Source organism: Vigna umbellata, chromosome 3 (genome assembly GCF_029865625.1).
Source record: "Vigna umbellata cultivar VRB3 chromosome 3, Vumbellata_1.0, whole genome shotgun sequence".
Taxonomy (NCBI): Eukaryota; Viridiplantae; Streptophyta; class Magnoliopsida; order Fabales; family Fabaceae; genus Vigna; species Vigna umbellata.
This window is the reverse complement of record NC_142167.1, coordinates 34,788,989-34,805,199: the sequence shown is the minus strand read 5'-3', so window position 1 is coordinate 34,805,199 and position 16,211 is coordinate 34,788,989. Positions and strand designations below refer to the sequence as shown.

Genomic DNA, 16,211 nt, shown 5'->3' with positions numbered 1-16,211 from the left:
AAAATTTTTACAACACATAAAATTTTAATTACAAAGTTTAACATTTTAATAATGTGTAACACCCCAACTAAAGCACAAGCATCCAACCATCTTCATTCAAACTAAATTAACAACTACAAAGATCAATAGTTAAATAAGGTGATCTTTCCATACGTGAATTTTAGGGCTTTATTTATACAAGATCAATCCACCACAAACTTTCGTGTTTCTGCTATCTTATCTAGGAATTCCTTTCTCCTCTTTAAAATTCAAGTCCATTTTTCTCACACTGTGTTCTCTCTTTCTCTCAATTTTTGTGTGTCTCCCTTTTACTCTCTCCCTTCCCTTTTTATTTCTCGTTCAATAAAATCCCTTTTATTTTCAAATAAAATCTATTATAAATTAAAAGTAACCACCTAGACAATGCTTCCTATAATATCTCAACTATTTCTTAAAAACATAACTACTACATTTCAAAGTTTTTATTTTTTAGCTTATTTTATTTCAAGGTCTTAACTTCCTACACCCCCATTTATAATTTTTGCACCTTAAAACACAAAGAAAAAAATATATTCTTGCCCTTAGGCAAAAATATAACTAAAATCAAACAAAGATTTCTTTTCAAACCTCTTTCCCTAAGTTTTGAACTCACATCCATTTAATCCTATACAATCATCTTTACCAAAGAACCAACATATTACATTAAGAATATTACACATCACAAATTTAACAACAACTCAATAACATGTATTGCACTTATATAAACAAAAATAAATAACATAAAATTTTATATTCTACTTAAGACTTGAACACGTGATCACTTAGTCCATCAAAGAACTCTGATCAACTACGCTACCCAACATTTTGTGAACTCACGCAAATTATAATAAAACATACTCAAGTCTTGTTACTACTATTCATAAACCCTTCAGGTCTTACATTCGCCTCACCTCAAAAAAAATTTCGTCTCTGAAAATTGATCTACACATCGAAAAGATAGGAATATTCTTCCTTCATAAATTCTTCTAACTTCCAAGTCATCTCTTGTGTAGCTTCATCCCAAAGAACCTTCACTATACGAATGTCCTTTTCTCGCAACTTCTTGATTTGCTCATTTAACACTCATACCGGTCCAACATATATGGTTAAGTCCTCCTTAACTTGAAAGTTTAATAGCTTATTTTATCCCCAATTTTGGTGAGTTGTGTCAATTAAGTCTCTCCTTTTAAAAAAATGTCAATCGTTTCTCCATTTAGTAAAATTTGCCTCAATCAAGTCCCTTCCGTTAAGTACACAGGAACGCCATTAACTTTTTTTCTCTCCCCTATCCTCCTCTGTGCAAACAACAGTATTTGTCAGACCTATATTCAGGTCCTTTTCTTTTGTCTTTGGATTATGTTCAGAAACATGATCAGGACTTTTTAAACTATATAATATCATATTTATTACTTAAAAAATTGAATAAATATATTTAAAACGTGATTTCTGTTTTTATATAGCATATAAAGGGTTCGAGGGGTAGTTCCTAATCTCATGGTAATGCCTTTTTTTCCTGAAAAGAAGCTTAAGGTTGGAAGAAAAAGTGGTTGTACTGGAAAGACTACATATATAGTAGTGTATTTTTAATTATGTTTTTAAAATTTAAATATAATTTTATTTTAATTTCTTTGAGTTACTTAAATTTGATTATGGTAATTATAATTTTTTTAGATAAATAATCAATTTAGTACCATCAACATTAATATATTTTATTTTTAATGTAATAAATAATTATAATTAAAGTTTTAGTAGAAAATTTTACTTTTATTAATTTTGTTTGAATTCTATTGATCCAATTGAATTGTTACATATATTATTAAAGCCAAAAAAAATATATTTATTAAAAGTAAAATTAGTATTAATATATATTAATTTTTAAAATATATATTTTATTTTATAAATTTAAAATAATTAGTGATTGTTTCAAAATTAACTAATTATTAATATGTTGATAATGATTATTTTTTAATAAACTCACTTACTAAATGCATGCTTAATTATATTGATCATAAAATTTAAACAAAAACAATAAAATTATTAAAAAATTAAATTTTTAATTTTTAATTTTAGAGTAATTAAGAAATAAATACCTTTTAAAAAAATTATAAACTCACTTATTTTAAAGGAATTAAAAATATATATTTAGATTTATTTTTAATCAATTTTTCAAAAAATTTCTTTTAATTAGCAAGACTTTCAATTTATTTTAATTATACTGTAATATAATTAAAAAAATAAGAGTGTAAATATAATTCAGTGAAGTATAACTCTAATTTTTATTTATAACTCTAATTTTTCTGACTTCAATACTCAGTGAAGTATATTAAATTTTACTGGGAAAAATACAATAATTTTGATTTATGTGAAATATAATTCATTGTTTTTTATCATCTTCTTACGTATACTTAATTTATTTTTTTATTGGAGAGAAAACTTGAATTTAGTATATTAAATCATTTTGGAATGGGGAAGTGAATAATTATGGTGTTGAAGCATTAATTAAATAAATAGAAATAAGAGATGTATGTATTAAATTGAGTTAGGTGTCACTTGCACTAATCACCAATGTTGCAAACACTGATAAAAAAAACTAATGTGTTCAGAAAAGCAGAGGAAAGAGAATAAAAAGTTTTTTCCATATCATCAATCCTTAACTCCGTCTGTTTCTATTTAACGGAAGGGACGAAGTTGACGCAAAATTTATTAAATGAGGACCAAGTTGATACTTTTTTAAAACCAGGGACCAAATTGACATAATCGAGCAAAATTGGGGACAAAAGAGGCTATTAAGCCTAACTTGAATGTCATCAACCTCCAACACATAACCAGGATTTGGGACATACTTCCTCAATTGAGATACATGAAAGATGTTATGCAAGTTCCCCAACAAAGGTGGTAGTGTGTTATCTCATATGTTGCTGAACCAATCCTCCTAAGTACTTGATATGGTCCAAGAAATTTCGGAGACAACTTCCTCAACTTGATTGTTCTCCTAACTCCTGTCATTGGTGTCACTCGCATAAACACATGATCTTCAACTTCAAACTCCAACGGTCTCCTCCTTTTATATGCATAAGAATTTTGCTTGCTCCGCGTCGCCTTCATTTGTTCGTGAATCATCTTCACCTTGTCGGTGCTCTATTGCAACAGCTCAGGGCCTATTGTTACAGATTCTCCATCCTGAAACCAACACAACGATGTTCGACATCTTCTTTCATACAAAACTTCAAAGGGCGTCATCTCGATGCTAGCATAGTAATTATAGTTGTAGGTGAACTTAACCAATGGTAGAACCTAACTCCAGCTTCCAAGATGATCCAAAACACACGCCCTTAGCAAGTTTTCCAAGGATTGAATGGTTCTTTCAGGTTGTCCATCAATATGAGGATGATATGCCGAACTAATCAATAACTGTGTGCTTAAAGCTCTCTACAATGTTTAGATTAACTCCAGCTTTTCCTAACAAGGCTACATAGATTAAATTAACTTTGATTAATGACACATGTAGCACATCACTAAAGGCCATAGTGTTTCTAGTTGTGAGCTTTATTAGATATTTTCCTTTACTTAGAATAGGAGTTGAGAGTTGAAGAAAAAGATATTTTTTAGACGTGGAAACGAACCAGAGGCTCAAGACACGGGTTAAGGCATTTCTAGGGCTCAAGAACTTCATCACTAGTGCAGAAAAGACTTTAGACGTATGCTATTTTGGGCTTTTAACCTCAGATCTCGATCAGACGTCTTTATGGGTGATGTTAACCAAAACTGACGTCTAAAGGCACTATAGACGTCGGACATGGCATTAACCGACGTCTACTGTAGCTCGTGTCTTTGGGTAACGTAGTAGCACCTTCTTCCTTGTTTCCTCATAAGAAAAGCTTGCGTCTTTTGGACCTCTTATCGCATTTCAACCGAAAACCGAATCTGGATCCTTGCCTAGTTCCATTCCAACCGCCAATGAAAAAGAATACGGTGACATGAGAACTAGGCAAGGATCCAGGTTTGGTTTTGGGTTGAAATGTTATAAGAGATCCAAAAGACGCAAGCTTTTCTTACAAGAAAACTAGCAAAGGGAGAAGGTACTACTACGCTAGCCAAAGACACGAGAAAAACTGCACCAAAGCACAACGAAAACTCATTTTAATCGGTTCAAATGGAAGATAATCCATCAAAGACTAATTTAATCGAAGTAAAAGTAAGTTTAAACGGTTAAAAAGAGATAAAACGCACCTGGAAATGCAATGCCGTAGAGAGAAAAAGGCGAGGAGGAAGATGATGAAGTGCGCGTAACCGCGGGTTCGCGATTTCTGATTTAACATGAATCAAGACGTCGGTGCCCCCAGTGCCCGACGTCTATTCGCGACTAGACGTCGGGGACCTCAATAATGTGATGTCCATTTGATTTAAAGATTAATATTCGCGATGTATATAGATGTCTGATGTAAGGGGAGTCGACGTCCACAACAAGTTTTCACCTACCCTGTCAGGCCATTTAGGCGTCGGATGTAAGGGGGACTGACGTCTTAATGACTCTCTAGATGTTGGTGTGGTGGGATCCGACGTCTAAATGGCGAAAAAAAATGACTTTTCCCATTCTGGCGCTCCCTTTTGGTGTCTAATTGTACGAACTGACGTGGTTTAAAGTATAGACGTCGGACCCCCCATGAACCGATGTCGCCAAGGCCAACTTATTTACCAAAATGCCACCGGTCAATCTTTTACGTTGGATATTGTGGGATCCGACGTCTAAGGGGTGACGTTAAAGGTCATTTCTACTCTAGTGCATCTTCCTCCATCATTTTCATAATTCCAATCCATTTTTGTGTTCTAGATGTATAAGAGTAGCTAAACTCGATTTCATTAGGTTGGATGTAATGTACCTAAACTCTTTGTAGTTCTTTCTATGCAGTATAATATCTTCCATATTACTTGTGTTCTATCCCTTTTATTCACTTGCATGATGAAATATCTATGCTATTTTGGTGGTGTCTAATCATTGAAAAATGCTTTGGAACCTAAACCTGAATAGAACAACCAAGTGGCTTGACTGTAGACATAGACCAAGGCTCTTGGTCATTCTAGACACCTTTTCTTAATGTAAATATTGTGTTTGAATATCTAAGGGATTAATATTTTCACATAAAGATTTAGAACTTGTCTTTAAGGAATTAGGGCTTGTATACTTGTCATGTGAACACTTGAATATGTTAGAGATATATTGTGTGGATGAGTGGATAAAATTTGGATCATGATGTCCAACTTCGATGAATCTTTACTCGTATCACTTTATAATCTTTATATTTAGTAATTTTATGTGTTTGGAACTCATTTGAACCAATCACTATTTATTTACATTGCCTAAACTAATAAGTAATTATTTAAACAAACACAAATCCCATGGGAGATGATACTTGAACTTACAATCTATATTACTTGAATAATTTGCTGCACTTGTCAAGGAGTTAATAATTGTATTTCGGAAAAATTGTTTGACAAATATGATGTAGCCAACTTGCTCTTGTTAGAATTGGTAAAATAAGATTTTATCCAATAAAAATCAATGAAGGAGAGAAGTATAAGAAAAACAACAAATTAAGTAGAAAATAAGTTAATATATATAAAAAAAGAAATAGATAACAAAAGGTGTAAAGGAAAAAACAAATTGAGAAGAAATTTCAACATAGAGAAGAAATAAAGAAAGAGAGAGAAAAGTGGTATTGTAATTTTTATTTTTTATCAATAATATTGTTACTATGAGGTGAGATATGACCGGGTATTACTACGTGCTGAGTTGAATGAACCAATCAGCAAGGTACAGACAGAAAAAGACTTCGCAGACGTTCAGTCACGACAACAGTTGATAAAAGTTAAAGCGCAATCTATATGGTAACTGCTATTGATGATTGATTAAGGTTGACATTAATGATCATTAAGAGGTAAATTAATTGGTCAGATTCTTTTAAACTTTTTAAATAGAGGTCTAATTTCGAGGTAATTGACATTTTTTTCATAATTGAATTACTTTAGACCTACAGAGAAAAATTCTGACTTAAGGATCGAAGTTCTTCTGCAGGTCAACCCCCTCAAACAAATCGATCACCCAGAATACCGAAGAAGCGAATGCTCTTCCAGAATAGTGCTACGCAGGAATCATTCTCATCCCATTTCACCAAAAACAAATATAATTGCAATATAATTTAAACAGTTTTGTTTTGAATGTTATTAACATTTCCAACAGTTTCTTCAGCTGAGGAACAATCAACTCTCTTTATTTGTAGGAAACCACAACTTGCAACTCAACCTTAACAAAAAAAACTAGACCATTTTAAGGATGAAGATCACGTTTGGTGTAACAAACCTACACAACAACATGAATTTTGTTTCATAGTCATGGTTGAAATTGAAGGAGGCATTCGAGGAAGGAATAAAGCATGAATAGAGGGTTGGATTTGTTGCAGTACCGATATCGTGCAACCTCCACGCAACACTTTTGCAATACCGATTTCACAACACCTTTCAATATACTTTTCACTTCCTCTTTTACCTTTTAAGTACAAAATTTTACTTTCTTTATGACTATTTAATCTTACATAGTGTCAAATGATATCAAATAACATTTTTCTCAAATCAAACTATCATATCTAAAATAGTAAAAGTTATCTCTTGTTCATAAAGTACATACAAAGTTATCTCTTGTTCGAGCACTTTCTTTGTAGGATAATATTCATCATACCTAGCTTGGAAATGTACATGATAAAAATTCCATGATCAAGAGCTTTGATAAAACCATTTGTTGATTAATCAACTCTCTTTAAAGGAAGAAGACGGAACAAACTACTCTATTTGAGGATATGAACTCGTGCTATGCTTTTTAGATTTCTGATATTAGAGAAAAACCAAGGTAAATACAACAGTCAATGATTCAAGGTTGATTATTCAGGTAATCGCTAAAACTTAGCAATTGCAATGCATAGTTGGAAGGAAAAAAGTATTATCAATATGTATATCACTTTTTTTCTTGCTAATTAAAGACTCATCAGTAGCAGCGTTAATATGGTTGATTTTATTTTTAACAGATTGAAGGATTAATTTGGTTGAGTATTCAAGTAAGAATTTCATAACTTAATTAATTTCAACCTAAGGCCATTGAGAATCATTTTTGTTTGACACATGCCAAGAAACATTTCTTTCTCCCAGATGATTAACAACATTCTTCCCAAACAATGTGTAATAATAATAATAATAATAATAATAATAATAATAATAATAATAATAATAATAATAATAATAATAATAATAATAATAATAATAATAATAATAATAATAATAATAATAATAATAATAATAAACTCTTCTTTCTACTTTGTTTATCGAATTTATTTCTTGTACCAGATCAAAGATCCAAAAATAATTACCTTTGAAAAATCTTTCCCTTGAATCTTTGCATATGTGCATTGTCAATGTATACGGTGTCTCTGGGAAGTGTCAAAATTATCCATGATATATATTACTTCGTTTTGGACCATCATGCTAAGAACAAGACAGTAAAAAGAGAGAAAAAGAAAAAAAAGAAAAATAAATGTAACAAAAAATTTGTAATTCAGCATAAAAGGCTATGTCTATGTTTACAACTATACTAGAAAATACTTTTATTTCATTGTGTATTTTCAAATTTTACAAAGAATTGTGTATATAACAAAATGGAAACCAACCTCTTATAATATTAAGCGATACATAACTAAATATGATACTAATGTATCAAACATAAAATTATCTTGTGTCAGTTTTGTATTGTTGTCATCGATAAAAGAACACGTTCATTTATTCATGAGGGATAATTTGTTCCGTTTAGACGAGGAGCAAGAAGAATTAGTAGGATTCTCACTTGAATGTAAGTAAGACTTGAAGGGTTTTGTGAAAGATCAATGTTCCCATTGTTCATGGGAAAAAAAAAACTACGAACAACTGAGCACAAAGATAGAGCAAGAAGAAGGTCCAAGAAATAAAGAAGTAGAAGGAGAAGAAGGCACAACGGAAAAAAGGAGCAGGATCAACATGCAGATACCATATTGAGAATTCATACCTTCGTGGAAATGAAAGAACAAAGACAAACACAAAAGGAAGTAGACGAAAAAGCTAACATACACAAAGCAAACTATCAGACACAAAGGCCTATCATACACAAAAACAAACTATCAGACACAAAAGCAAAAGATCACTATTGTTCATAAAATACATGCAAGATAAGATATAAATACAAGCAGAATAATAACGAAACTGATGAGTTATTCGACCTTAAGAAGTCCAATACTAAATACTCAATACCAGGCAGATCATAAGCAATGAGTTTCAACATCATGCAACAAGGTACGTAATAAGTTTTGGATATATGTCAACAAATGGGTATAATTGTTGAGAGCTTAATCAACTAGGACATAAAGCTATTTGTATGATTCAACTTCACCAACCATCCGCTGAACAATTACCGAAAAATCTTGGAAAGTAAAATCAGGTTCTCTCACTGTTGATCTCCCTGCACCTACATATCTCTGGATAAGGTAAATCATGAGCAACATCATAAAACAAACAATGAGAGAAAGCGCAAAAGCCGCTGTAGTAGTAAACCAGAGGAGAGGAAGTTTGAAAACGCCGCAAGTCACACCAACCCCTGATACGTGCCGAACAACTTAAAAATATAGTGAAGTGATTCAGAAATCAATATTAGCATGATAGAAATCTGATACGCTGGTTGCAGTGGCCAAATCAGCAACAAAACTAGAAGACAACCCACCATGATTGTCATTTTATCTGTGATCTCTGGATTAAACTCTCCAAAGGCTTCCCCAAAGGTCAACAGTACGTCATATAAATTTTCCAATTTTAAATCAAATTGAGCCGTCAACTTTTCTGCCTTAAATTTTAGAAAAGCACCACCTGATACTAGCAACATGTAATGAAGATTCATAGGGATATTCTTTATGCTCAACACTATTAAAGTTATACATTTCATGAAGCTGATAGGAGTGTGTCTTAGCGGTGTTTCAGGAGGATTTCTTGGTGGTGTTTTAGGAGGAGGGTCTTCAGTGTTTACCTGGCAAAACAAAGAAATCCAATCAATGCGGTTATGATGTTATCTCCATTAACAACAAAATCAAAGAGTAAGATACTGATCATAATTAAGTCCATTATTCTTGCAATTTATAATAACTATAAAAAAATATTTTTTTATTTGATAGTTTGTATTTTATGAATTTTAAAAGAATATATATTTTTAATGTATATGTATATTATTTCTCTCATTGTAATTTTTTTTATCCAAACAAAATAGTTATTTGAAAAATCATTTTTCATAACTTAATTACATAAACATCGATAAAATATTTACAAGAAAATAAAAAGGTGGATACATAACTAAGTAATAATGAACAATTATCCTTAATAATAATAATAAACTATTAAAATAATAATTTCCACAGTTACTCCAAACACAGCAAACATACTTTCATTACTTATTCAGCTTTAATATTTTTCTAGATTCATATGAGCGCACAACGATAGACAGTTATGTCTGAAAACAAGTGAAATGCTTATATATGTTATCCAAGATCAGACAGATTCGGTTTCAGTAATTATTACGTTTGAGTAATTAATGAAATCATGAAACACTATTACTTTTGTTTGATACATAATAGAATATTAATACAAGGTTAAAATAATTATAAAAGAATAAATTTGAATATTTTTTTAAGAAAAAAGAGAATAAAAAGTGAAAAAAAATACTGTTAAATAAATGTAAAAGATTAATGCATTTATTACTTTTGTCCCGTGTTCTTCATATTGGATCTTCATATCAATCTCCATATACCCAAGGTAGTGCTGTTAATCAGAGCACAAGGTTTTCAAGATACATATAATGGTAAATAAGATTTAGCACTAAAGAACAAGTGCAACATGAGGATGACGAAGAAATAAGCGAAATGAACATGTCATATTCATGATCACAGAATAGATTCAGTAGGAAGTTTTTCATCACTTACCTGATTGAGTGCCTAACGGGCAGTATCTGCAAGAGTTAACCAATATATACAGTACTACGTAAGTTAGCGAACATCAGCGTCAACAAAGAAAACATAGACAATAACCTACGGGATAAAAAAAGTATGTCACACTGTTTATTACGTTAGGGTTGTTATCTCTTTCAGGAACGCTCTTCTCGTCTCCACCTTTGTGTTAGAGACAAACTCCTTCGAAAAGCTAGCAGCAGAAGCTTAGGAATTTGTCTAAACACGAGTTGCGGTTTGGAAAAGACGACATTTTGAAGTCAAATCAAAGCAACAAACGCGTTTGCGTGTGGTGTCAATTACCAATGAAGTTTTAGATTCCATTCACTGAAAGCACAGACCTTCGTCACCTTCAGACAAATTCCTACCCAAACAAAAGACATTGAAATAAAAAGAAATGGAAGTTTGATGAGATTGCTCCTCATATTATTCTTGGCTTAGTGAGTTTCATTTTCAAACTCCGCGAAGGGTCTCTCTTCCTTCTTTTATTCTGAGTCTTCACCGGCCGAAGACTTTAGCAATAAACTAAATATTTTTCATACTCTCTTGAAGTTTCGATGGATGCAGATTAACGCGTTTTCTTAGCTTGAATTCATCGATCTTGATCATTTTAGGAGGCCACAAGGAGGTACTATCATTTTGTTTTCTGCAATATTGGTTTCTCATTGTGCGGAAAGACTGGAACTAAACTAACCGCTTGTGTTTTGTGGATCTAGCTCAAACCCTTTCATTTCTTTCCCTGTGATGGATCGTCAATCGGAGAAGGATACATATACGATCCGTGAATTAGTATGTGTTACTTTATTTACATCCATTCCAACTGTTTCTACTTTTTTCTGTTTTCTTCTTACTCCTCTCACTTGTTCATCCGTAGCTCACTTTTTTGTTCCCAATTTCTTATGTTTTGTTTTTTTAAAGCCTTTAATTTGTAATGATGGCACAATGTTGTTTATAAGGATTGAGTTGAAAGTATATGTGAATTACCACTTCTACTTCTTCTCGTGCCTCAGTTGGAATACCAGCCTCTTGAAAAAGAGATGTATACTTATGAAGCTGAGAAGGAACGAGTGCATTGCCCTTTGAAAAAGGATGCCAAGGAAACCCTTCGCTTTGAGGATAACTTGTTTTTTGAAGCTGAAAATCCATTCTCAGACATGATGCTCTGGGATCTACTCTTCACATGTACTGCTCGATATCACAGCACAACAAAAAGCCACATGGTAAGTTGGTAAGATTATAGCTTTGTTGTTTGATGTTGTTTTGCTTTCTGAGTTATGTTATCATGTAAGAGGATATATAAACTAACACATCAATTAAGTTTAAGTTGAAGAAAAATTATTTTGTTATTTTTTACTATTTCGTATTGTCCTCTTAAAGTTTAGTAGAAGGAGTTAAGCATATCCTTACCTGAAAATATTTAAATAATTTAGAAAAATACTGAGATTTCTAACCAGCCTGCTGTAACTAGGAGAGATTTCTGTAACATTTCTGATCCCTCTTGGGACTTTCTATATGCTGCAGAAACGGCGTAGAATGTATGTGCCTATTAATACGAGTGGTTTCTGTTATTTCAACGTGAAAAATCAAAAGGTGAATCAAAGTTTCACCACAGAAAACAAGTTCTTGGAGTTAATCAATGAACCATATGATGGTAATCCTTTACTCACCAGGATAACGTTAAAGACTTCTCAACTGCGAAACAATTTCACAGGTTTTGATCTAAACAACAATAGCGAACTCTTCAGTCCTCTTGAAAAACGCAAGAAAACCGTACATCGTGTTTCATCTTTTGTTATGGCGTCCATTGTTTTTCTTTCGGTTGCCATGGAAATGTGCAGCCAGTTATCAATCATCCAGCTTCAGCCAAAATCTGGCCCCATTTTGTTTTTGTCCACAATTCTCAAGCTGTTCGGTTTCATGGCGTACGTATCAGCTACTGCAGCGATGATTGTTAATGGTGCACCATTCTCTGGGATGCAGAGTTCAATGCTAATGTTTTGGGCCACTTTTATGCTTGTCAATTCTGCTAAATCACTCACAGAAGTGTACCTTCCATTATTGGGAATCATTTTCACAGGCTGTTATGTGCTCGTGCCAAGCGCCACCACCACAATTACATGAAGGTCAACAATGAAAATAATAAGAAGCTGAGCTTCTAACTTAAACCAATTTCTGTTATACCTCCTATATATATATATATATATATGAATTTATCTTCTGCGTGCTAGTGTTTATGGTCTAACATGCACCTTGATGTTCAGGGTGCTCCCATGGTCAAACAGCTTATAGCCATAGATTTTGTGTGAAATAACTTAAACTTTAAAAAATAAATAAATCTATGACTGTAAACGTTGGTGTTTTCATTCCCCAAACTCAAGGTGCATTTAGAACCCTGTGTGTTTCTTGTTCTTGTTTGTATCAATAATTCATAGGTGAAACACCGTACTTTCGGTGCAGTGCTGTACTGTTGTTGTTGGATTTTACTTTCTTACCATTATGTTGAAATTATATATTTCAGTGATTTAAGTTGTGCAAATGCTATTTACTAATTGTGTTAGGCAGTCATCACAAAGGTAAATCAATATCAAGTCCATTAGACTCTTGTTTTGATCGATATTAAGTAAGCAGGTTATGTCGTTCTTGATATATACGAACTTAGCTGAGCATACAGATTTGTAATATTTAAGATCAAACTTATTCCAAATTCTGAGGGATTAACTTGCCAACATTTGATAGGCATGCCCTGTGTTTTTTTGGAAGAAGTAAAAAGGTGTAGATTATAGGTACTGGAGTAGGCAGGGGAGAATGAGTGGTTCTTAACTTTGTCATAAAAAAATGATATTGAGGGACCATCATCATGTTTTGTATAGGCAATAGTAGGCCAATGTCTTAGTTTGTCCCCTTTCATTATTTCTACTAATGGACTTTTGATACATATATGTAAAATCAGAGTATACTGCAGAGGAAGAAGAGAGAAATAAAAATCATTCTAGAAAGCTGTTTCTGAAAACTATTTTTATGTGTTTCCTCTTTTCAAAATACATTTTTTACAGGAGTGTGTTTTGGAAAAAAAAATTCGGAAATTTCATTCCAGAAAACATATCCCAAGATTCATTTCATACGTTCTAGAAATTTTGTTTCAAAAATCACATTTTAGAAATCCTGTTCTAGAAATTCTTCTCTGGAAATTTCATTCCAAAAATTCTTGGAAGTTTTTTTCAAAAGGTTTCCAAAATGTATATTCTGGAAGTCATTTTTCCTGACAGTAAAATGGTCGTTTCAAAAATTTGAAGATGTGCGCAAAGATATTGTGGGTGCAATAAGTAAAAGGCTAAGTAAAGATCAAAGGTCTACTAAAAACGAATTGTAATATTGATGATTGACTAAGATCCAAATAAATCTAAAAGTAATAATTTTCATAATCAATTGTGACATGGATTATTAACAAAGGTCCAAATATAAATCAAATTAATTAATTTTTACACTAATTAAAAGGAGTTAGTTAATTCAATTTTTCTAACCACATTTAAAACAAATAAATATCTTTTTATGAAAATATGATATAAAAAATACAAATATTATATCACGAACGTTGGTTTTGTAGCATATTTTTTATCTTAAAATTTATAATTAACACAAATTACAAAATTTAAAATAAAAATTTATTTCTATTTTATATAAAATATCAATAAATAAAAATAAACATTAAAAAAAATCATAAGATTAAAAGACTATTTCAATTACCTTCTAATATAGATCATACTCTCTAGTATGTGTATCTTTCTCAACTTATGAATAATCATCTATTCTTATATAAATAAGCATGTAGAAACCATAACCACTAATAGGTGGGTGAACAAACTTAAACATCCTAACAATAGTTTTCATCAAATTGTAAGTTAAAAAATATATTTTTCAATAAAATTCATAAACTCAAATAACATATTATACAAGCATATGTGTTGTGACTATGACAAAGATCTCAATCTACAAATTCTCAACTCCAACTCATGCACGTAGCTTATTCGTCATTCATTTACCATTAAAATTAGAATGCATCTTTGTTCTCTTAAAGAGACTTACCAGTGAAGTTCACCAATAGTACCACCACGCATAGTTTACCAAGAACCCAACATTTCACCTCTTGCTGAGACACACACAAACATATCAACAATTATCTCTTGTCCATGGAAGGTTTCCCACACAACATCAATTCACCACCAAAACTCATTCACAAATAAGACACAAAAAACAAGTTAAAAAATGTTAAAACAATTAAAACAGCTACATAATTGAAATGTTAGTTCTCCTACCTCTACTCTTCACTTCTTTCTTCTTTCCCATAAAAACTTAACCTTTAAAACATTCCTCTCATTTATAAGCTTGATATTTTTAAGGAAAATACAATATTTTGTTATCACTTATTATTATCTAACAATAATATATAAGAATATCTCATAATATCTAATCATACCTAAGGATATTTTTTTAATTTATAACAATTTTTAGTATATAACAATATCCAAGAATGTCTCCTAATATTTAACAATATATAATAATATTGTATTTTCTAGTTGAATAACTATTCACCAAATCTTATTTGTTAGAAAATAAATATTTTAAATTAAAATAAATCCTTTAAATTATAGCTAACAAACCATTTTATCTTTTACTTAAAATATTTATCCATATTTATATATATTTTTTAATTATTTAAATTTCTTGGATCTCACAAGTGCCACAAGATGTGCACATTGTAAACTTTAGGTATAACGATTTTTTTAAGAAAAAACCATAAAGATATAAAAACAATGAGGCCTAAGTCAAACATAAATAAAAGAACAATATCATCTTTCATCCAAAATCTTAAACCAATAAGTTTATGTGTTTTTTTACTTCATATTTCAATTCTTAATAAATTCACTTAAGTTAAGTGAGATAAATAGACTTTACTAGGTTGGATGTTTTAGACACATAGTTCAAAGCCCAACCCAATCAGATGTTTGTTTACATTTTTTGAAATATAAATTTTACAATCTATGGTGACTTTATCTCTTGATCAATGGTTGAAGGAAAGGATAAGAAAGTTAAGAATTATACAATTGTGTGACTATTAACTCTAAGAGCCAAACTACTAGATATTTAGTTATCATTAGATTTACCATTAGAAAACTAAATACATTGACGTAAGACTTTACTTTATTAAAAATGTAGCTTGGTTTGAAAAGATCGTGATTATAAAAGTGACTAAGGGTAACAAAATGGATCAACCCGGGCTGTTTAAGCCCAACATGACTTTAACTCACCAAAAACTAGTCAGATTGAGCTAGTCTAGTCGACCATTTTTTGTTTTTTTTTTCTTTCATCAAAAATGTAATTTCACATGGGAAACAGGCAGGTTAAAATAGGTTATACTGGACTATCGAGCTGATGTCTAGCTAATATACTTGATGTAAAATACTTGATACTCTCCCTAATATGATCTAAAGTATCACCAAGAGCTTTCAATCTTTCTTGCACAATCAAATTTAAAATATGTACACAACAACACACGTACAAAAACTCATCATCACATACCAAAATATTTTGTAAAACAAACTCAATTATTTTCGTTTTCATAACATCATTACTAGAAACATTATTCGAAGTCAAAGAAAAGATTATTTTCTCAATTTCCTGGACATGCAAAATTCATTTATCTTCTTTTTGACAACTCAAATTTGATGTGAGGTGGAGGAAAGTGACAAAAGTTGAGAATTTTGCTACACAACTTCCAATTTGAGTTCATATAATGTGTTGTCAAAGTAATATAACCCTCACTAGTTAAAGACATCCACAAATCAGAAGCCAAACAAATCCTATTTGAAATTTACCTCAACAAAGTTAAATGGTAAACCATGCTGAATAATTAAATTGGCACACATCTCATGCGAAACCATTTGATCTATCTTTCTAGCTTTCAATTTTCCTTGCTTGTCCATTATCATTTACCTTAAATCTTCATATTTAACTTTATTACTTTTTTCAATGTGATTCTTGAAACAGAAAGTGTCATATTTTTTACAACCAATTATGTATTTTTTGTTGCAACCATTACAACTTACACTCTCCTTTCCATAATCACCAACCTCA

At 31.3% G+C, this 16,211-nt stretch overlaps 1 protein-coding gene and 1 pseudogene across 1 annotated transcript; one reads left to right on the top strand and one right to left on the bottom strand.

Moving 5' to 3' along the window:
* Positions 1-8,459: 8,459 nt before the first annotated feature.
* LOC148202384 (uncharacterized) lies at positions 8,460-9,879 on the bottom strand (annotated as a pseudogene).
* A 683-nt stretch (positions 9,880-10,562) lies between these two features.
* On the top strand, positions 10,563-12,600 carry LOC148202383 (uncharacterized). The gene is made up of 4 exons (XM_088110590.1): positions 10,563-10,707; positions 10,796-10,868; positions 11,090-11,299; positions 11,601-12,600. Exons 2-4 carry the CDS (start codon positions 10,824-10,826, stop codon positions 12,198-12,200), a joined length of 855 nt encoding a protein of 284 aa, XP_087966716.1. The 5' UTR covers positions 10,563-10,707; positions 10,796-10,823; the 3' UTR covers positions 12,201-12,600.
* The last annotated feature ends 3,611 nt before the right edge of the window (positions 12,601-16,211 follow it).

Excerpts from the sequence above, each read along its gene's own strand:
- LOC148202383 (XM_088110590.1), top strand. The coding sequence starts at position 10,824 with ATGGATCGTCAATCGGAGAAGGATACATATACGATCCGTGAATTA. Across the intron at positions 10,869-11,089 it reads CATATACGATCCGTGAATTA|TTGGAATACCAGCCTCTTGA; the intron begins GTATGTGTTACT and ends CTCGTGCCTCAG. Across the intron at positions 11,300-11,600 it reads GCACAACAAAAAGCCACATG|AAACGGCGTAGAATGTATGT; the intron begins GTAAGTTGGTAA and ends TATATGCTGCAG.